At 39.5% G+C, this 23,944-nt stretch overlaps 1 protein-coding gene across 4 annotated transcripts in view; it reads left to right on the forward strand.

Annotated features, from left to right (window-relative positions):
• Positions 1 to 23,944, forward strand: part of RP1 (RP1 axonemal microtubule associated) — a 357,923-nt gene that overhangs the window by 24,582 nt on the left and 309,397 nt on the right. For all 4 annotated transcript variants that reach the window (XM_032316308.1, XM_032316305.1, XM_032316306.1 and 1 more), the window contains exons 2-3: positions 20,144 to 20,782; positions 21,664 to 21,835. In XM_032316308.1, coding sequence (XP_032172199.1) covers positions 20,144 to 20,782; positions 21,664 to 21,835 — 811 coding nt within the window. The remainder of the gene's footprint in view (positions 1 to 20,143; positions 20,783 to 21,663; positions 21,836 to 23,944) is intronic.

Genomic DNA, 23,944 nt, shown 5'->3' on the forward strand with positions numbered 1-23,944 from the left:
TAAGTCAGGCTCTCAGGAACTCTTGATTTAACTATTTTTAGAGCCGTCTCACTGGTCTGTCTGTCATCACAGTCTCCTCCCTCCAAATTATCTGACTTAGCAATGTCAGGGAAGTGTACAGTTCTGATGATGTCATTTCCCTCCTCAAAAAACTTCAGGGCATTTCCCTGTTCTATAGAATAGAATCAAAACTCCTTAGCCTGGCATTTTTTTCCTTCACACAGATAGGCTTCAACGTTAAGTGGAGAAGATTACTGCAAGGTGGTTGGGATGCTGTACTACTTACTAATTGTGTGTCCTTGGGTAAATTACTATTCCTTTCTCTATGCCAGTATTCCTACCTGGAAAACAGGGATAATAACAGTACAGACCTCACAGAGCTATTGTGAGGATTAAATAAATAATTTATTTAAAGCATTAACCATGGTGCCTGGCACAAAATAAATAATCAATACATTTTATTATAATGATAGCACTGATAGATGAGTTGATAAATAGATGTTATTCATGGGACTTGGTATCCGTTCAGTTCTACTCTATAAGTTTTACAAATAGGGACATGAGTCTGCTACAGCACTGGGAATTATGGTTCCCCACCATTTAGTTCCCATGTGTTTCTCATTAGCAATTATTTCCAGATACATGGCTACTATGCCTGTGTTGTATAGAGTGCATTAAAAATTGTAGTGACCACTTGCCTAATGGGATTAGTCATAAAACCCAAAAGTCTACCAATTGGTGAATGGTAATATACAAAATATGGTATATTCATACACCAGAATATTATTCAGCAATAAAAAGGAATGATGCACCGATATATGCTAAAACATCATCACACCTCAAAAACGTTATGCTAAATAAATGAACCTAGACACAAAAGACTCCATATTGAATGATTCCATTTATATGAAATGTCAAGAATAGACAAATCTTTAAAGACAGAAAGATTACTGGCTGCTCTGGACTATGGGTAGGAGTGAGAAATAACTATAAATGGGGACAAAGTGTCTTTCTGTTGATGGAAATGTGTTATGTCATTTAATTACATGTGTTACATGTAATTAAAACATGTGTTACATGTTACATGTGTTACCATCATTACAATCAAGACACAGGAGTGTGCAATTCCCACAAAGATTTCCCTCGGGTTACCACTTCCTCACACCATCCCTACCCCAGATAACCATTTCTATATCTCTATAATTTTGTCATTTCAAGAATTTTATATAAATTAAATCACAAAGTATGTGAGGCCATTTCCATTTAATGTAATTTTTGGTATCTTAGGGGTTAAGTATGCCATATTACTAATTTTCCAGCTGTTTTAAATTTTTTTTATGTTCTCTTTCATTCCTTCTTGTGGGATACTTGAACAGTTTTTAGAGTTCCATTTTTATTTATCTATATTATTTTTGAGTGTATCTCTTTTTGTATGTTAGTGGTTGCTCTAGGTATTATACATATATAATGATTAGTATACTGATGTAGACATTTGACCAGTTTAAATGTAGAAAGCTACATTTAACCTCCCCCATTTATAATTGTTTTAATATTTCCTCTATATACATCGAAAATTAAATAAGGCAATATTATACTTTTTGCTTTAACTAGCAAAAATCATTTAAAGATTCAAGAGAAGGAAAGTATATTCTATTTATTCATACTTTTGGTCTTTCTGTTGCTATTTCTTCCTTCCTGATATTCCAAGATTCCTTCTTTTATCATTTCCTTTCTATTAGATAACTTGCTTTATCAATTCTTTTAGAGTAAGTCTGCTGATGATTAAATTCTCTTAGCTTTCCTTCATGTGAGCATGTCTTGGTTTCTCTTCATTCCTCGAGGATATTTTCACTGAATTAGAACTCTAGTTTCCAGCACTTGAAAAATGGCTGGAATTTCCTTTTGACTTCTATGGTTTCTGATGAGAAATTCAAATTGTCTTCCCCTTATGGGTAATGTGCCATTTCTCTTTTCTGTTTCAAAATTTCTTGTCTTCAGCTTTCTACAGTTTAATAATGAATTATCTTGGTGAGAATTTCTTTGAGTTTACTGTCTTTGGGGTTCAATCAGCTTCTTGAATCTGCAGTTTGTCTTTTGCAAAATTTGGGAAAATTGCAAACATTACTTATGGGAATATTTTTTCAGTTTCACCTTCTTTCTCTTTTCCTTTTGCAACTCAGATGACCCAAATATGAGATTTTTCATTAAAGTCCTAAAATTCCCTGAGATTCTGTTTATTTTTCAAAAAATATGTTTTCTCATTGTTGTCAAGATTGGGTAATTTCCATTATTTTATCTTCAAGTCTACTGATACTTTCTTTTGTCTTCTTTATTGTGCTATTGAGACCATCCATTGGACTCTTAAATTTCAGTTATTATATATTTTCATTTCTAGGGTCTCCACTTGGTTTCTCTTTATATCTTCTATTTCTTTGCCAAGGTCTTTTATTCTTTGTTTCAGGTATGTTTGTAATTACTTATTATGCTATGTTTTTATGATGGCTGCTTTAAAATTATTGTCAGATAATTCCAACCTTTTTGTTATGTTGGTGTTGGCATTTGTTGACCACCTTTTTCAGCTGAGTGCAGATTTTCCTTGTTCTTGGTAGGATATATATATGTTTTTCATCCTAGATATTTTGGGTATTACATTATAAGACTGTGGATATTGTATAAAACTTGTGTTTTAGCAGATCTCCTTTGACACAACGCTGCCAGGGGAAAGGGAGTATCACTCTCTAGTGCCAGGTATGGGTGGAAGCCCAGGTTCCCCACATTGTTTCATTTGACACCCGGGAGAAGGAGCACCTCATTACTTCTGGGCGGAGGTGGATTTTAGTTTTCCTGTGGGATCTCACTGACCCTGTGGTTTGGGATGGCCTCATAATCGATGAATGGGTAAAAACTCTGGCATTCTTTTGGGTTCCTTCTGACACCTCTGACACTGCAAAGAGGACAGCAGTGTGGATCCATTACTTCCAGGTGGGGACGGAAATGTTAGGTCCCTTCTTGGGTCTTCCCTGATGTCATCTCAGCCTGGGAAAGGGAGAGATGCCACAATGAAGGTGGGAAAGGATAGAAATCAAGACTTTCTAAAGTAGGTGGAGGTTCACCGCCGCCCCTCCAATGGTGTTTGGTTGTGGTTGGCAGCTATTGTTTCTGCATTGCTAGGGTTGCCCCTTCCTGAACCTTTGGCTAGAGAGAGCTGGCTTCTGTTGGGGCATTTTTTATCTGTTTCCATTGGTGTTTCTGGGTTATTGGCTTCTCTAGTACCCAGTCTGGATGCAAAAAGACAACTCATGGAACAGATTGTCATATCATTCCTAGGATACCAATCCTTCTGCCTCCTTCTCTGTATCTTTTTCAGAGTATTTGTTTTATATATAATGTCCATGGTGCTGAGTTGGACTTAGCAACAGGAATAAGAAATGGTCTTTTGTTAAAATCTTGTAGGTCCCTGAGATTCTGTTCATTTTTTAAAAAGAGCTTATTTATCTATTTGAGAAAGAGAGTGAGGGAGAGAGAGAGCATGCACAGAAGCAGGGAAAGGAGCAGGTGGAGGAGAAGCAGACTCCCTGCTGAGCAGGGAGGGTGGGCTTGATCCTGGGATTCTGGGATCAGGACCCGAGCTGAAGGCAGACGTTTTACCGACTGAGCCACTCAGGTGCCCTGATTCTGTTCATTTCTTTAAAAAATCTATTTTCTCTTTATTGTTCAGGTGGGGTAATTTCTATTGTTCTATTTGCAAGTTCAGTGATTTTTCTGTCTTCTCCATTATGCTGTTGAGACCATCTATTGCGCTCTTAAATTTTAGTTATATATTTTTAGTTCTAAGATTCCATTTGGTTCTTCTTTATATCTTCTTCTTTATATCTTTCCTTGCCAAACTTTTCTTGGTCTGGATAATAAGTTTTTATCAGTTAATCTGAAAAAAAATTTTTTTTTCTTGGCCACTCTGCTTTGTAATGTAGGAGTATTGATTTGCAGGATCTATCAGGATCTTCTATAATGATAAAACAGGCAAGTAATGAGGTTTTTCAAAGATACACCCTCTTCATTATGAAAAAATTAAACTTCAAAATCCCATCATTAGAAAGTAAGGTAAATAGAAAGAAAACCAAAAGTATATTCAAATGGTGGGTATGTATAATTTTTTTTCTCTTAAAAAGAAATGGTATGGGGCACCTGGGTGGCTCAGTGGGTTAGGCCTCTGCTTTCAGCTTGGGTTGTGATCTCAGGGTCCTGTGATCGAGTCCTGAGTCGGGCTCTCTGCTCAGCAGGGAGCCTGCTTCCTCCTCTCTCTCTCTCTCTCTCTCTCTGCCTGCTTGTGATCTCTCTCTGTCAAATAAATAAATAAAACCTTAAAAAAATGAAATGGTATCACCAAAAACTTATACATAAATTTTCATAGATATATTATCCATAAGAACCCAAGACTGGAAACAACCCAAATGACATTCAACTGGTGAATGAATAAGTAAAATAAAACAAATTTTAAAAATCTGTAATATGAATTACTATTTAAAATAAACAGGGAATTAGGTACTGTTACATGCTACAACATGAATGAGCCTTAGGAACTATGCCAAACTATGCTAAAGGAGCCACATATCACAAAAGACCACATATTATAGGATTCCATTTATATGAAATGTCCAGAGTGGGCAAATCCTATTTAAAGTGGTAAAAAATAATAGGAGGAAGTTTAGTGAAAATTAGAAAGTCTTAGCTATAATTACTATGTTAATCGCAAATACTGTAATAGGCATCTGTGTATACTGAAATCTCTGATACTGTTTTTTAACTCTTTTATTTCTACTGTAAAGGCCTCCCTGAAGTCTTCCATTCTCTTCTCAAGCCTAGCAAATATCCTTATGATTGTTGCTTTTAATTCTCCATCAGACATGTTACTTACATCCGCTTCACTTAGATCTCTGGCAGTGACTTTATCTTGGTTTTTCATTTGGGATGAATTCCTCTGTCTTGGCATTTTGTCTAAGTTTCTGCCTTCTTCTCTGTGTTAGGAAAGATAGCTATGTTTCCTACTTTGGAGAGTAGGTTTTATAAGGGAGAGATCATATAGTGGCCCAGATTTGGTGCTTCAGGGAGTGTCCCCAGAGTGTGCTGCATGCATTCTGCTGCTGAGTTTTGGGTGCTCTATCCTATGGGGCCAGTCATCTGCAGAGGCTCTCCTTGCCTGCAGTGGGCAGTCTTTGGTCCTTGGTCAGTATGTGGTGAGTTTTAACTAGGTGTGCTCTGGTCTGCTTGTTAAATGAGATCTGATACTGCTTCCACTAGAACTGAGGCCTTGCAGAACTCTCCAGTGGGAAGACATGGTGTGGGAAGTGGTTTCCGCTGGTCTTCTGGGAAGGAGCCTGCTGCCCTGGGACTGAGGCAAGCTTTACCAAGAAAGGCAGCCCCACCAGAGTGTAGGATTACGGGACCTGGTATAAGCAGGGTAGGCAGCCAGTGTTGGTGCTGTGCTGCTTACCTACCACAGATGGCTCTGTGTTTATGTTGAGGGACGGGGCGGAAAATGGCAGCAGCTAACTCTTTTGTCTCTGGAGAGGCACCACCATGCATGCTGCATCTCAGGGGAACACTCTGAGAAGAGCAAATAATCTCCCTGCTGTAAGTCCCAGGCGTTTTTCAGACTGCTATTTTCCCACTCTCTGCCGCTGTGTTTTTCCAGGAGCAGTGCTGTGCACTTTGGGTTATATTCTAGGCAGCCCAACTTTTAAAACTCCAGGATTTAGGGTTGTGGTGTGGGCAGGGGTCCCCACTGCTCTTCTGGGGGAGGGTCTTCTGGTGCTGACACTACAGGAAGTTTGAGAAGGGACGGGCAGTCACAGGAGAGTGCAGGCTAGGCAACCACTGTCAGGGCTGAGCTGCTTTTGCAGGTGGCTGTGTTTATGCTGATTTGGGGGAGGGAAATGTCTCCTGCTGACTTCTTTGAACCTGGAGAGGCATCTGCTACAAGAAGAGGGAATAATCTCCCCTCTGTGTGCTCCAGGCAAACTCAGTACACACAAAACAGATAATCACGTCAAAAACTGGGCAGAAGACATGAACAGACATTTCTCCAAAGAAGACATACAAACGGCCAACAGACACATGAAAAAATGTTCATCATCACCAGCCATCAGGGAGATTCAAATCAAAACCACCTTACACCAATTAGAATGGTGAGGTATCACCTTATACTAGTTAGAATGGCCAAAATTAACAAGACAGTAAACAACATGTGTTGGAGAGGATATGGAGAAAGGGAAACCCTCTTACATTGTTGGTGGGAATGCAACTTGGTGCAGCCACTTTGGAAAACAGTGTGGAGATTCCTTAAGAAATTAAAAATAGAGCTTCCCTATGACCCTGCAATTGCACTACTGGGTATTTACCCCAAAGATACTGATGTAGAGAAAAGGAGGGCCATATGTACCCCAATGTTCATAACAGCAATGGCCACAGTCGCCAAACTGTGAAAAGAGCCAAGATGCCCTTCAATGGACAAATGATAAAGAAGATATGGTCCGTATATATGATGGCATATTATGCCTCCATCAGAAAAGATGAATACCCAACTTCTGTATCAACATGGATGGGACTGGGTGATACAAGTGAAATAAGTGAAGCAGAGAGAGTCAATTATCATACGGTTTCACTTACTTGTGGAGCATAAAGAATAACACAGAGGACATTGGGAGATGAAAAGGAGAATTGAGTTGGGGGAATTTGGAGGGGGAGACAAACCATGAGAGACTGTGGACTCTGAGAAACAAACTGAGGGCTTTGGAGGGGAGGGGAGTGGGAGGTTGGGTGAATGTGGTGGTGGTTATTTTGAAGGGCATGTACTGCATGGAGCACTGCGTGTGGTGCATAAACAATGAATTCTGGAACACTGAAAAGAAATAAAAATAAAAATAAAAAATAAAAAAATTAAAAAAGAGAAAAAATAAAAAACATAAAAAAGAAAAACCATTAAATTATCCTAAACAAACAAACAACAAACAACCCAAAAAACCCTCCAGTCTTCAAGCCCCGCTGCTTGCAAAAAACTAATGAAAATCAGCTCCTCTGGTTTTCCCAGCCCATGGCTTTGAGGAAATGTTCTCCTTGTGCAATCCCCTGTGCATTCTACTCTCTTTCCCCTTTATACATGGCAAGGGCTTCCTCCCCTCTACAGCACCCACAATCTCTTTGTCCCCCAAACCACATCTCCATACTTCTTATCTTCTTCTTCGATGTGGCTCCTTCTCTTCATTTAGTTGTGGAGTTTGTCAATCTTCAGGTTGATTTTTGGGGTATTTAGAATGATTTGGTAGTCATCTAGCTGTGTTCAAGGGATGACATGAGCCCAGGGTCTTCCTACTATGCTGCCGTCTTAGCTGCCTTCATATACCACATCTGTGTATATTGAAATCTTTGTGAGTTATTTCTCCCTTCCAAGAAGCATTCCATACTACAATGTTTTGATTAGTAAAGTATATTTAGACTGAGTTTGTCTTTCCGTTTGGCACTAAGCACCATGAGGACAGAAGCTGCGCCTGTCTTGTCTATTATCACATTGCAGGATCCAGCACAGGTCAGAGATCGGGCTCTTTTGCTTGGTTTTGCAGTACTCTAAGTTACAGACGGGCATGCTAAGATATAGGAAACGCTCTGTAGTTGGGGCTAGGAATGTCCCTGTGTACAGGCAGTAAACTGTGATGGATATATGCTAGGAAAAACCAAGGGTACAAACCAAGAAATGGTCCCCTCCTATCAGATCATAGCAGTTTAGTGCTGCGAAGTGTGAGCCAGCCTCTATCATGCTGGTTGGCATCATTTTATGTTTGTGACCAAAACCTCAATTCAGCCTGCAAACCCAGTACACCTTTTTCAGTCCCTCTTCCACTCCACTGGGTGACTATTCCACACATTCTCTCTTCTCAGATTATAGAACTTTCTCCTCACTTGAACCCTCAATGAGTAACCTCTTATTGGAGGTTGGAGGTTGCTGATATCAGAAAAGTACTCAGAAGGAGGTTTTACCTCCACCTGCCTCTCTGCAACCCTTTCTGTTACTAAGATCTTCCCTGCAAACCCTGTTAAGGTCGGACCTCTACCACGCATTAGATCCCATGTCCCTGTTACCTCCTCAAGGACACTCTTCCAGCAATTCTTCCCTCTTACCTTCTGCATCAAACTTTTCCTTTTGACGGAATCATTCTTACTAGCATGTACACACACATCCTGTCCTGTATCTGATTTTGAACGGGAAAATTAGCAAAAATAAGCAAAACTAACAAAAAAATTAACTCGACACTGGCTCAACTCTCTCTCCTTCCAGTTGTCTTTTTCTCCTATTCCAGCGAGGCTTTTACCCACTCTGTCCCACCAAAACAGCTTTTGTCAAGGTTAGTGATAAACTCCACACTGCTAAAGCCCATGCCTAATTCCCAGTACTCCTCTGAGTTGACCTATAGATAGTACCATTTGACCACCTTCTTTTCTGAAACACTAGTTGCCCTTGGCTTCTAGGACACCACTCTGTTGATGCTCCTTTTCCTCACCAATTCCTTTGTAGGTTCCTCCCCTCTCCATGCCTGTTATACTTTGGAGTGCCCTAACTTCTTACCTTAGACCATTCTCTTCTCTGTTTACATTCACTTCTTAGAAGTTCTCATCTACACTCATCCAAATACCATCAGAATATCAGTGACTTTCAAATTTTTCCTTCAGCTTTAACTTCTATGGTACATATATCTGACTGTCTACTTGATAATTCTACTTGGATGTCTAATATGCTTTCGGAGATGATGTTCACCACCATATCCCACCCTCCAGACTGCTACTTCTGAGGTGTTCACTAACTAATCAATAATTTCATTCTTCCTGTTACAATGGACAAAAATCTTGGTCATCCTTGATAATTCTTTTGCTCTCATCCCTCACAGCCAGCTTTTAAAAGTCCATGTTTAATCCAGCAGCAAATGCTATCAGTGCTACGGTGGAGATGTCCAGTATTTCACCATGTCCACCACCTGCACAGTAATCCTCTTGGCCTGAGTCACACTAACCTCTTACTTGGATTATTAATTACTCTCTTAATGGCCCTGCCTTTATTTCTTTTTAATAATATTTAACTTAGCAATCTAACTTATATCAACTTAATTTCAATAGCACACAAAATCCCTGCTTCTATATAGTTTTATTTCTCCCTCTTTCTGTTAGTGACATCACAAGTTAGTTCTTTATATATTTTCAGTGCAGAGATGCTGCTTAACAATGGTTTTTATGCATTTTTATTTTAATAAAACAATAAGAAAATAAAGAGTAGAATTACAAGCCAGTATTATAATATACTAGCTTTTATAAATTACCCATTTTTCTTTCCTGGAAATCTTTATTTCTTCACATAGATTTAAATTACTGTATAATGTCCTTTCATTTCAACTGGTAGGACTTCTTCCAACATTTCTTGAAGGGCAGCTATAGTGATAATTAACTCCCTGAATTTTTGTTTATGCTGGAATGTCCTAATACTAATCTTTGAAGGGTGGTTTTGCTGGATATAGAAGTCTTGGTTGAGGTTTTTTCCCCCCCTTTCAGCACTTTGAATAGATTACCTACTGCCTTCTGGCCTCAAGGGTTAAGCAATCAGTTGATAATTTTATTAAGGACCCCTTATACGTGAAAAATTGCTTCTCTTTTGTTGTTTTTAAGATTCTCTCTTTGTTTTGGCTTTTGAGATTTTTGTTTATAATGTGTCTCGGTGTGTCTCTTATCTTACATGGGGCTCACTGAGTTTCTTGAATTTGTGAATTTATGTCTTTTGTCCAATTTGCAAAGTTTTTGGGGGCCCCTGGGTGGCTCGGTTGGTTGAGCAGCCAACTCTTGATTTCAAGGTCCTGTGATCAAGCCCTGCATGGGATCTGTACCCAACGTAGAGTCTGCTTGTCCCTCTCTTTCCCCTTTCATCCATCCCCCTGGTACACAAATGCCTGGCTTATGTGCACCCCACCCTGCCTGCCCTGCTGCCATGTTTGTGGCGTCTCTCTCTCAAATAAATAAAATCTTTAAAAAAATTTGGGAAAATTTCAGCTATTATTTCTTCAGATAATTTCTTTGTCTCTTTCTTTCTCTCTCTTTTCTTCTTTTGGGACTCCCCAGTGCATATATTTGTCTGCTTGATGTGCTACTTTAGGTTCTGTTCATTTTCTTTTCTTTCTTTTATTTTCTCTCTGTTCCTCTTGTCTTTAAGACCTACTTTTTTTTTTTTTTTTTTTTTGACTGTCTAAATCTGCTTTTGAACCAATCCAGTGAATTTTTCATGGCAGTTATTGTGTTTTTCAGCTCCAGAATTTTTTAGTTCCTTTTTATATTTCTTTTTTATTGATATTTTCATTTTGTTCATGTATCAATTTCCTCTCTTTGTTAATGTTTTTCTTTAGCTCCTTGAAAATCTTTAAGATTGCTGTTTTAAAGTCTTTGTTTAGTATCTGGACTTCCTCAGGGATAGTTTCTGCTGATTTATTTTCTTCCTTTAAATGGGTTATACTTTCCTGTTTGTTTGTATGCCTTGTATTTTTTTTTTTTTGCTGAAAACTAGACGTAGAGTCCTATATTGTGATAATTCTGGAAATCAAATTCTCCCCTTCCTCCAGGGTTTGCTGGTTTTCTTTTAAATTGTTGTACGGTGTCTCTTTCCCAAAGATCAACCTGGAATGAAAGCTTAAGATCTATTCACGTCTTCTCGGAGTCTGTGTTTCTCCCAGGGCATGCAGGGTGACTTTCTAAATCTTCCCAGACACCTTTAACTTCTGAATATGCTAGTCTTTAAAGCCTGCTCCCAAAAAAGGAAAAGGGAAGAAAGAAAGGGAAAAAACATTGCAGGTGCAATCCCTTTAAATCCTGTTAGGGTCTTCAGCCACTGGGGGTTGCAACAATGGGCAAACACCTCTGTATGCATATCCATGACCAGAAGCAGTAATCAGCAATTAGAACACAGAACTGCAGTATTTGGAGGACAAGGTAATTATTGCCTACTTTGGCTCTCATAAGCTGCGCTTGGAATGCAGGCTTGTGTCCCCATAGTTGTCTGCTGCACAGGGCTGGGGGACAAGAGTTGAGGTAGCCACTACCATGCTAATGGCGGAAATGGACTAAAATTAACTACAATTTTACCAACCAAACCTTTGCCTGGAAGTCGCAAGCTTTCAGATAGACTCCAGAGTTTCAAAATAGTTGTTTCAGACAGTTTCTGCCAGTGTAAGTGTTGTCCAGGTTTCAGAGTCCTAGCCCTTTCTACCCCATCTTCCTTCTCAGCTATTTCTATGTTTAGCTTCAGTTTTTATTTTTTTAAAAGATTTTATTTATTTATTTGAGAGACAGCATGAGTGAGAGAGAGCGTATGAACAGGGGAAGGGGCAAAGGAAGAGGGAGAAGCAGACTTGTTGCTGAGCAAGGAGACCAAAGCAGGGCTCTGGGATCGTAACCCAAGTCAAAGCAGATGCTTAACTGACAGCCACGCAGGTGCCCCCTAACTTTAGTTTTTAACACAGTATCCAAAGTAATAATCAAAGTAATACTTCACAGTAATCTTTGAAATTACTCCTCTTCTCAAAAGCCTCCTTTGGGTTCTCATGTCAAAGGAAACGTGCTAAAGTCAAAGTCTTTACCAAAGGGTACAGGGCCCTTTGATGTTGTGCTGCTCTAGCTACCCTGGCCTTCCTATCACTTCCCAAGTACTTCACATACCTCCCACACACTCTACTTTTGATTCAGGACCTTTGCACTTACTTTCTTTCTAGGAACACTCTTCTTTCACATACCTAAATGTCTTTCCCCCATCGCTTTGAGGTATCTGCTCACAGATAACCTTCTCAAGGAGGCCTTCCCTGACCTCCAACACTACTCTTCCTACTTTGCTTCATTTTGCTTCATAGCAACCAGCATTGTGTAACATGTTGAAGACTTGTTTGTTCATAGTTTGTCTCTGTTGGATAATGTAAGCTCCGTGAAGGAAAGGTGTATTTTTTATTGCATTCACTTGTGTGTATGCTTGGTGCACAATGTGTGCATTTAATATCTATAGAATGAATGAATGAACAAATGAATGAATAAGGAAGGTTGGGTGAAAAAGCCCAAGTCTATAGGGAAGTGCTGCTATGGACTGAGTTACATACCCCCAAATTTGTATGTTGAAGCTCTAACCCCAAGTGTGATGCTATTTGGAGATGGGGCCCTTGGGAAGTAATTAGGTGGAGCCCTCATAATGGGTTAATGCCTGTATAAGAAAAGATGTGAGAGCTCTCTCACTCTGCTAAGCAGGAGCACTCTTGTACTGTCTCTCCCCCCACCTCTCTGTGTGAGGACATAGTAAGAGGCTGGCTATCTGCAAACCAGGAAAAATGCCCTCACCAGGAACCAAATTGGCTGGTACTGTGACCTTGAACTTCCCAGTTTCCAGAACTGTGAGAAATCAATGTCTGTTGTTTAAGCCACTCAGTTTATAGTATCCTGTTATAGCAGCTTGAATGGACTAAAACAGATCCCAGTTTCAAAGTCCAGGATATGTGTAATGTGAGGAATGGTTTCCAAGACAGAGACCATTCAGGTTCAACATCCAGCAATTTAGTTTCATCAGAATAGATGTTCCATGTGGGTTGGATGGAAATGACAAAGGGTATGTTCCATGCTAACTGCATGAAATGATTATACATCCTGATAAATTTGATATCTGCCCTGGGTTCCGTGGGTCTGCCTGGAGAGGTAAATTCCAGAAGTTAAGGTAAGGCAGGGTTCTTCAGGTATATATACCTGTATAACATACTGTATTAAACAGAAGCAGGGATCATTCATTTAGTCAATACTGATTGACTATCTACTGTATGGAAGGCACTGAGCTGTTTCTGGAAGTTCTGAGGTGATAAATAAGTTGCACTTCTGGTGCTTAACGAGCCTACTGACTAAGAAGCTACCAGTTGTACTGCAGTATGAAATGGGCAAGAGCATATATTTTTACAGATAACAGATTACAGTGGAGGGTATCTATTTCACCAGGGAATGTTTATGTAGTGGGAAGGCAAGCGTTCAAGAATGGTTTCTGAGATGAACTGAGTATTGGAGGAAGAGATGCAAAGATGGATGGTGACGGAGGGCAGGACGTTTGGGCTAGGAGAAGGCATTCCAAGTAAAAGGAACAATATGTGCAAAAGTTTGGAGCCACAGTTAAGAAGTATCAAGTAATTAAAACTAGAGTAAGACACGTGGTTGAGATGAAATTAGAAAGGTAAGCTGGTGTCAGATCAGAAATGGTATGGCAGGGTAAGGTGTGGAGACATGTTACCAAAGGCTTCAAGGACCACGGGAGTGTTTTAAAAGATTAACATGGAAAAAATAATAATTTCCATTAATTGTTAGGACATTTACACACTCTGCCAAACATGTAATATGTATTATTCCATTTAGTCCTCACAATGAGCCTATAAGGTAGGTATTTTCTCACATTTTATAACCAGCGAAACAGGCACAGAGAAACTAAGTAAATGGCCCGAGGCAAGCCAGCTAAGTGGAAGGAACAGATAGAATGTGAGCTGAAGGCTGACTGAGTCAAAGCATGTATGCTTAACCACTGTGCACTGGACTCCCCATGGTCTGGCTACTCTGTCAGTAGCAACCACATGGAATTTAACAGTTTAGACATGTCAGACAGGTCACCTCAGAGGTCATGGCTATTGAAGCTATTAACAGGGAAGAACCTTAAAATGAGCTGTTTTGGGGTGCCTCGGTGCCTCAGTGGGTTAAAGCCTCTGCCTTCAGCTCAGGTCGTGATCCCAGGATCCTGGGATTGAGCCCCGCAACGGGCTCGCTGCTCAGCGGGGAGCCTGCTTCTCTTCCTCTCTCTCTCTGCCTGTTTCTCTGCCTACTTGTGATCTCTGTCTGCTGAATAAATAAATTAAAAAAAAAAATCTAAAAAAAAAGTTAAAAAAATGAGCTGTGTCATAGAGGCTTCTGGTATTTCTTAGGCTCAATATAATCAAAGTACGATCTAATGTCAGCAGCATCAGCATCAGGGATTAGAAATGCAGGCTCTCAGGCCTCACCCCAGGCCTACTTAGTTAGCCACTGCAGTTCAGCAAGGTCCATAAGGGATTTATGTGCAAATTCAAGCTTGAGAAATGGTGGTGTGGACTCCCCACAATGGCATGTGCATGTGCCAGCGACAAGTTATGCCAGGGGGATAGCATGGTGGCATGATTGGGACAACAGGTGCGCTTGGTTGCTCTTCCCAAATGGAGTTGTGGGAGTGCAGCACGTGTTACTGGAGATGCTTACAAAAGGAGAACTTCTTTGTGCTGATGCATGAAATTTTACCTTTCCTAAAAATGCCCAGAAGATTTCCTTTAGTTGACATTCCTTTGCTGTTGAAATAGAACCAATGATGTGAGTTGTTTATCAGACACAGATTATAGGATTCAAATTAAAGTCAACAGAAATGCCTTATTAGTTTGTAACTATTTAAGGGCAGGTTTTATCTAATTCCAAACTTTTTAAATGTGCACTTAGATTTGGAGCTAGTAGTGGTGCCATTCATGCCAGTTGGTACCCTATAAACATAAGCTTCTTTATTGAGTCAATAGCGTTGTCCCTGTTTGAACAGCGATGATTATAAATGAAGGTTTGTATCAAAGTCAAACACTGCTGTTGCTCTTATCTGCCCCCCATCTTTCCTTCCTTCACTCAGCGACTCTCTCCCTCCCCTCCCATCCTTATACTTGTTTACGTTTTAATAGGTGACGTGTTACCAAGTCAGTATTTACCGGGCATAGTCTTTTTCCTTTAGTGATCTGTTTGAAGACAACACTAGAGAGCATATGTTTGAATCTGATCCTTTTTTCTTGGGGGACCCCTTACATTGTTTCTGTGGTTCAGAGCTGAGGCAGGAAGCCTAGTAAGAAATCTGATTAGGTGGGGTACCTTCAAATCGGATTAGACTACAGGTAGCCATTAGAGGCAGGTGTCATCTGGGGACCTCATGTGTGACAAAGTCCTAAAACATGCTCAAATCTCATCATGATTAAGCAAAGCAAAAGAATGCTGAGTACGCAGAAGCGTAAAATCACTTCATCATGTGCTGCCTCTCTTACTTGTCTTGTGTTATGCTGAGCAGCCAAACTGTTCACACTTAACAGCCATTTTCATTAGAACTACATTGATGCAGTAATAAACAGGAGTGCTTAAATGACTACCATGAGCAAATACGGACTCAGAATTACTTATCAAAGAATGATAAAATGTCAAACTATTTCATTTTTAGTAGCGTAACAACTTTTCTCTTTAACATAAATAAATGAAAATTTGAGGCTGTCTGAGAGAGAAAAGCTCATGAATTGGTAATCTTCTCCTGAGAAAGATATGGGGTAAGCGAGACAGGGCAAGAAAAACTCCAATTAGGAAGACCTCACAACTGTGGAGAATGCTAGGAACTGGTTTGTTTCTGGCTGTGGTCCCTTTAAGGTGAATTCTGTCTGGTGATTAGCATCACCTTGGATTAAATTAATTGGCTATACTTAATCCCTGGGTAGATACGCTAAGAATAAATCCAAAGACATTAGTTTCTTTGCATGAAATGAACAGGTTATCTATCCAGCAACATTATGTGAATTATATAAATCACTTAAAACATCTTTTTCTTTGAAAGGGAAGTTTCAAGTTCTGGTAAGTATAAGACTATTTGAAATCTTTATTTTGAAAACAATCTGTGTTTAGCTAGTTGTATTTTATTTTCCATTTTATATCTAGATTACATGGTTCTATTCTTAACCATTAAAAAAGGAATAAATATTGGTAATAATTATTATCTTTTATCCACATAAGCTAGAAACCTCCACAATTTGCTGATATTGAAGTAGGAGGGAACTTCAGGATATCAAGAAATTCTAGTGTAATCAAATAGAGGCAAAGTTTTTTTCTTCTGACTATAAGAGCACTATTTACCTAAGCATTAGAGGAAGTTGAGCAATCCATTAAAGAAGGAAGCTGCTTTTAATTCAACAATTGCTGTGACCACCATAGGGGAGAATTGGTGAATTTTTTTTTGGAACTACCACACTCAACTCCACCTCATAGAGTAATGATAAACTGTCAAATGAGTGAATTTTTCTTGTAATGTCAAATCTCGGAATTGCCACAGAACTAACCTTATGAATATACCGATGAGATAGAAGTCTACTTCATACTTTCTGAATTGCCTGAATTCCTAGTGTGTAGTAGATAATTAAATTTAAAATGTAATTAATGAAATGATGCACATGCATCTTGTTATTCTACAATGTGTTTTGTCAAGTGAATGGTGGTAAGAAGGTACAGCTCTCTTGGTAGAACAGTTGTTTAGCTCTGAGCAGTACAGGTGTTGAAAACAATGAGGGCGCAGATAAGCATAATCATGGGTAAACCTAGTGAATCAAAAGCTGTGAAAAACATCTGCTTAATCTTAACAAGCAATACAAGTATTCATGATAGTTCTGTGATCTGACTTTTGGCAATGAAGAGAATGCAGCCTGCTACCAAGTCACAAGTCACTGGAAGTGTATTTCGCTGTAATGTGGGTTGTGGGGAAGAGATTTTTTTAACCAGGTCTTTTGCTACTTCTAGGAAAGTCAGCAGTGAGAAAAGTGGAGGCCCTTAGGAATCTAGTATTCTCTTGTTACTTCTTTGCCCCTCTACTTCTCCTTCAGCCTAACCTGCTGGGAAAAGAATTAGGCCACTTCCGGCTCTTTCGTTCCCTAGATATCCCTCCCCTAAGAATATTACTGCCTTATACGACTTCAGAGGGCATAGAATAAATCTTACTATTTAAAAAGTATGGAAAGAAACATTTAAAAATTTCCATCCACATTCTGATCAGTTTTTAAAGCTGAGTAAGAAGAGTGCACAAGTAAGACAAGGTAACCGAAAGTTGTGGAGGGCTGGTAGCTCTGTTTCACAAAAAGGGACACTCTACTGTCCAGACTCGCTGAGCATGTCACTGGTCTTGCTTATGTCTTTGGCAGAAGCTGCACGAATCCCTGCCTTCTTCCTGGAGGGCATCTTTACCATTCTGCCTCTGGCATCTCAGCTTCACACAGGCTGTCCTGTGGAAACTGCCATCTCTCTCCCCCCAACCCCCTTCCAGTGCCAGTCCTTCAGGCTGGGCTATAGATCCTTCTTTGATAGTCTCATGACACCCCTACTCTTCCTTAACTGTGCTATTGAATTTCTCAGTGAATTTCCCATGGAAATTATAGGAGATACAATGGATTATATCAAGGCAAAAGTTGAAACATTTCTCCTGGAAGGAATCTGTGTTTTACTTTCTTCCCCAAAAATGATATTGTGTGCTATATGCACATAGATCCTTTTATTCAATATAATACTTAATCTTCTTCATTTTCTGCTAGATACAAAGTGCCCACCTTACCATAGACTCTTAAACCTCACTTGCATGTATACAAATTCTTGATACTCTAAAACTTTCCCCAATGATGTCTAGGCATTCCCAGAGATGCTCTTTTTTTTTTTTTTTTTTTAAAGATCTTATTTATTTATTTGTCAGAGAGAGAGCGAGCACAGGCACGCAGAGGCAGACAGAGAGAGAGGGAGAAGCAGGCTCCCTGCTGAGCAAGGAGCCCGACGAGGGACTCCATCCCAGGACCCTGGGATCATGACCTGAGCCGAAGCCAGCCGCTTAACCAACTGAGCCACCCAGGTGTCCCCCCAGAGATGCTCTTACCTGCAGTGAGGACCATATGAACTTATATTGTTTTATTCTTGCTAAAGCCTCCTCCTCAAGGAGCCTGGCAACCATCCTATAGATTCTCTATAAATGTTCCTCCACTGCTGGGCATATGGCATCTTCCTAGGACATGGTACCTTCAGTTCTGGGGTGGGCAGCTGTAGGATAGCATACGGGGGGCCACATCTTCCCTCCAATTGTCCTTATCTTTTGTATTTTCCTTCCTGGTCCAGCACAAAATGTCCACTCTTTTAGTGAAAGGGAAAAAAGAAAAAAAAAAGCCACCCCAAAACAAATGCCTTGGGCTATCAGTTTGTCTTAGCAGGTCAATGGCTCTCCAAATAGTGAGATCTAGGCAGAAGACTATTGCAATTAAAAGCCTCACTTTCAGGTACCTGGGTGGCTCAGTAGGTTAAAACTCTGCCTTTAGGTCAGGTCATGATCCCAGGGGCCTGGGATCGAGTCCGCCATTAGGGGTCCCTGCTGAGCGGCGAGTCTGCTTCTGCCTCTGTCCTCCTGCAGCTCATGTTCTCTCTCTCTTTTTCTCTCAAATAAACAAACAAATAAATAAAATCTTGAAAAAATAAGCCTAGCTATGCATTTACATAAAGATAAATATAATTTTCCAAAATTAGGTGAAAAATGTGTTTCAAACACTAGTTATGGAAACTATTTAAAAATATGTATGTAAGTAAACCAACCTAAAAAGTACTTGGAGGCAAAGAGTTCTGAAGTTTTTATTGAATACTGAAAGAATTCATCCCTCTTACAGTTAGTGAGGGCATGGAGATTAAGCAACATGCTCAAGGTCAGATCGCAGTTTATCAGCTGAGGATAAGAAGAGGTGCAGTTTTGCTGACTTCATTGCAAAGGTGGATTCCCCAGCTCCTGAAGCACAAACCTGCTACAGCTGCCTTTATTGTCTTAAGTACTATAATTACTTTAAACTGCTTGGAGAAAGGAGTAGGGGAGACTTATCTAACTTCTAGGTTGATCTTTGAATGTATTTTCCTAAATTACACATAAAAAATTTGCAAATCATATTGGGGATATATGAAGAATCTTAGATAACAGTTGGAAATTTAAGTAGGTGATTTGGGCCAAATTTACAGCTGATATATAATGAGAAACATGCCATTTTCATTTCTATAATATTGATCACTTTTGTTTAGTTTGTTCAGTTTGTCTTCAAGGCTGTAGGGCATTCTCACTCTGTCAAAGGACACTAATAATTACAGTGACTTAAAGTAGTGGAAAATAGTCACAGTATGCTACATATGAGAAGTGAACTCAGAGCTTCTATGAGCTGCTCACTTGTCAGTCAGACCCTTGCTTCACTTAGAAAGTAGAAGAGAAAAACCTTAGTGACTGGCTGAAAATGGCTCTTAAATTCCCTCCCAGAGGTTAATTTTAGAACCACTAATAGGAGCAGTGCCTTCATTTTTAGTAGTTCATAGCAATGCTGTCATTCATTCAAAATATTTGTTTAATGCAGTGTTTCCCAAAGTAGGATTAATGGTGCATTAGATAATTTACCTGCATTTTTTATAATCTGTAATGGAAATATTTACATTATCTTAATATGGCCCCTATTTAAGGATTTATGTGATACATTCCTTCTAGAATTTAATGTCAGGAAACATTTTCCTCCAGATGAACTCATCTGGTTCTACCCAACAATTTGAAATCGATAAACTCTTTCTGTCTCCCCTTTTTCCTTGACTGCCAGGACATGCAGAACTAAATGGATCAACTGCAAAACTCTTATTTTTCTCATTGGATGGCTTTTGATATGTATCTTTTGATATTTTTTAACTGTTCAAATACCTATTAATTTTTAAGATCACAAAATTCAGCAATGTCTAAGAAACAAATATTTATCCATCGCTTAGTCATTCAGTGATAATTACCATCAACATTAGGGCTATATATACTTTAGGATTTTTTTCCATTAGTATAGTAAATATGTATATACTGGCAATGGCATGGCATACATATGATGTAAACTGCTTTTTCACTTAGTAATAGATTAGGATCATTTTTACGACGCCAGTAAATACAGACTTATATTGTCATGTTTAATGGTTGCATAGCTTCCCGGTGCATGGGCGTATACAATATAATTTATTTAACAATACCTTTATTCGTGTCTTTAGATTGTTTTTATCTTTGAACTGTGAATACCTTTATTTGTTTCATTTATGTCTTTTTATTGTAAACCCCTTAAAATTATCATTCAAAATAGGTGAGAATAACCAATGAATGAATGAATGAAACGCTAGGAATAGCCAAGATATCTACAACTGTAATAAGATTGCAGTTGCATTGTCGTGTATTCTTTATAGTACTGTCATTGCAGAGATGAATAATTTTCCTCCCCTCTAGTTCTCAGTCAAAATGAGCGAAACTTCGTCCACTAGTATTTCCATGATTCATCGGACTTCTTCTGAAGGTCAAGTTCCTTCCCCTCGCCACCTGAGCATCATGCATCCTGTTGTGGCCAAAAAGATCAGCTTCTACAAGAGCGGAGATCCGCAATTTGGCGGGGTCAGGGTGGTGGTCAACCCTCGTTCCTTCAAGACATTTGATGCTTTGCTGGATAACTTGTCAAGGAAGGTGCCCTTACCTTTTGGGGTGAGGAACATCAGCACCCCTCGGGGAAGACACAGCATCACACGCCTGGAGGAGCTAGAGGACGGCGAGTCCTACTTGTGCTCCCACCGCAGGAAGGTGCAGCCAGTGGATCTCGACAAGGCCCGCCGGCGCCCACGACCCTGGCACAGCAGCCGGGCCATCAGTGTGCAAGCGCACCAAGCCCCTCCAACCGCTGCAGCTGCCACTGCTGCTCCCGGCATGCTGCGTGCCCCACGAAAGCTCTTGGTTTTTAGAAATGGCGACCCGAAGATGAGGCGTGTGGTGGTTATGAACAGGAGAGTCACGCAGAGCTTCCAGGCGTTTCTGCAGCACCTGACGGAGGTCATGCGGTTCCCGGTGACCAAGCTGTACGCTACAGACGGAAGGAAGGTGAGTGTTCGGGGGGTTGTTCATGTCGGAGTTCGCCTTGTGTGGGACATAGGTGGAGGCCCCAGAGAAAGGAGGGTTTTGTGCGCGCACGTGCGCGGGTGTGTCTGTGTGCGTTCCCACCCTCGTGGGAGGGCACTGGCTCACCTGGGTCAGTGGCCCCACTGTTCTCTGGTCAGAATCTGAAGAAGCCACTTCCATGAGGGGCTCTTTTTAATCTCAGACTCCCTTCCCCTTTCTCCTTCTTTAGCCGCAAGTTGTATAATGTGTTGGCACAGAATGCAATCGTGACAATATTTCCAGAAAAGTCACGGCCACGAGTGATATTGTTAGGTAGAGAAAGCATTTTTTTTTTCCCCTGCCATCCATGCTGGAGGGTTGGTAGGGGAGCAGAGGAGACCTTCCCCTGCAGCTGTCAGTGTCGCTACCAGGCCCTTTCTCAGCTGGCTCAGGGTGGACGTTTGGCTACAGCTGGATATTTTGGTGGGGAAGGCAGAGGCAGAACTGCATACCTTTTAAAGATTCTTTTAGTTAGGGCAGAAGACATCTCTCTTCAGATAGTATACAGATTGAGTATACTATGTTGGTCTAGTCATCCCCACCTTGATACTGGTAACTTCCTATACATTATTGGTGCCTAAGGAACACTTGGTGATCATCTCTTTCAAAACCTGAAGATTGTTGAGTTGATTCCACTCACTATAAATAATATATGGAAAGGGGGTACTTGGCTGGCTCAGTCCATCTGACTTAGTTTTGAGACCCATGTTGGGTGTAGAAATTATTTTAAAAAATAATAATAAAATTAAAAAAAATTACTGTATGGAAAGAACAAAAACGTCATGTTGCTCATGTAAGGACCTTAACTCTTTGGTTTCTTCTAGGTTCCCAGTCTCCAAGCTGTGATCCTTAGCTCTGGAGCTGTGGTGGCAGCAGGAAGAGAGCCATTTAAACCAGGAAATTATGACATCCAGAAGTACTTGCATTCTGCAAGATTACCAGGGATCTCTCATCATGTATACGCCAAAGGAAGTGCTAGGTCAGAAAGCAGAAAGAGTAAGTCCCTTAAATACATAGCTTTTATTTTTAGCCCTGAGTTGTGGGTTTTGTTTTGTTTTGTTTTTAACCACAAGATGAAAGAAAGAAAACCCAATCCATGCTAAGTGGCCAATTTCCTTCGTCACATGAGAGAAAAAGAGGGGATCAAAAACATTTTTTAAAAAAATTTTAAAAGATTTTATCTTATTCATTCAAGAGTGAGGAAGAGCTCAGCATGGGAAAGGCAGAGGGAGAGGGAGAAGCAGACTCCCCACTGAACAAGGTGCCCAATGCAGGGCTCGATTTCAGAACCCTGAGATCATGACCTGAGCTGAAGGTAGAGGCTCAACCATCTGAGCCACCCAGGCGCCTGACTGAAAACATTCTCAGCTGGAATTGGTTATATGTGTAGTTGGAAAGAGTTAAAGAGATTGTAGGGTTGTTTTTGTTTTTGTTTTTTTAGATTTTTTCAGACCAATCAGTGATTAAATTGAGGGGGTAAGCCTTTATTTGTGTATGTGGAGGGCATACAATACCTAGATAAGAAATAAAAATACCAGCATTTCTTGATTTGGAGAAGAATTCTATGGAATTTGTATAAGTGACATCTGGTAGTTATATGGTTTTCTCCAAATAGTACCATGCAGCATCAACGCTGAGCTCAGCAGGTTAGTTGAGTGTGTTTTAAAAATCTCTAAGTACGTATGACTCCACTTTCTGAAGTTCTTTCAGTAAAAATCACAGCCCTTGGATCCATTTTTTTATTTATTAAAAAAATTCATGTAGTCAGTTCATGCTGGTTAATAATAATCTATGTTGATAATTCCTTAGGCAATGCTGCACAGTATAGCATAATCCTTTGTGTAGGTGAGAAGGAGGGCTTGTTGATGCCCGAGAGTGTAGGATGGGCTGTAAGTTCTCTATGCAGGCACGGTTAATCATATTATTCATTGTGCTCAATATTTTAATCTCATTATTCATTGTGTGCAGTTTTTTAGCCCTATGCTGAGGAATTGATTGCCACTTATACTTAAATTTTGGTTTTTATGTAGACATGGAATAATAAGCTCTTTAAGTAGTATTAATCCCTCTACTTATTGCTAAAGTGGGTGAAACTCATCTATTATGGATATATTCAATAGATATCTATCTACTAATGTTTCTGTTCTGTAGGCATTAGCTGCCAAATATTTGTTAAGCATATGGTAGTACTGTTTCACTGTGTACATATTACTAAAATGATTTTATTATTTTGTGTGTTATGGGTTGTGAATATGATTTTTGATGGTTTTAGGGAATATGAGGGCTCTGTTAAATTTCACTTTAAAAAATTTTAAGAGAGCCCTTTTCATTTGTGATTTTGGTAAATGCATGCCAAAAATAAGAGAAAATATTTCCAGATTTATTCTCTAAAATGTTGAAGGTATTTAACTGATGCCAAGCACACACAAATCTATACAAACTACTAATAAGGATTTGATTGAGTTTAAGAGGCTTGAGTACTGAAGTTATCTTTAGAGACACACAGTAAAAATATAACTAGATAGATTGGTCTGTTGTCTAGCTCTGTTCTCTTTTGTGCTCTATATTAAATCAAATGTAATAATTATACAAAGTGAATGCAAAATTAGTAATTACTCAATGTTGACTTTAAATAAATTCTAAAAATGTTTTAACTTTCATAATGTAGGTATCTCTTAGATATACACAGACAGAAAAATGAATTTCACTGTAAATTATTACTCATTTTGTTTGCATAGGTAAGCAGCACTTAGTTAGACTCCAGTTTCAGTACTGGTAAACAAAACAACAAAATAAAATCCCACAAAAATCTTTTTATTTTTGCTAGAATCATTAGCAATTTCTACTTCCCTCATTAAAATTGCCTGATTAAACTCAAGAAAATTATAATTCTGTGAATCTCATTATTGAAGTAAGATTGTAGATTCTCTTTTTGAGAATAGCTTATAGAAGTGTACCAGATATTATAGTGAATTCAAGTAACCAATGAATACATAGAGGTGAGAAACATGTTAATGATATCTTACTATGAAATTCAGAAAATATGAAATTTTCATACTAATTTTTTTCCTTTCCTTTCTTTGCTGCCTCTTCTATTGGATATTT

This window comes from Mustela erminea, chromosome 16, assembly GCF_009829155.1.
Source record: "Mustela erminea isolate mMusErm1 chromosome 16, mMusErm1.Pri, whole genome shotgun sequence".
In the NCBI taxonomy this organism is placed as follows: Eukaryota; Metazoa; Chordata; class Mammalia; order Carnivora; family Mustelidae; genus Mustela; species Mustela erminea.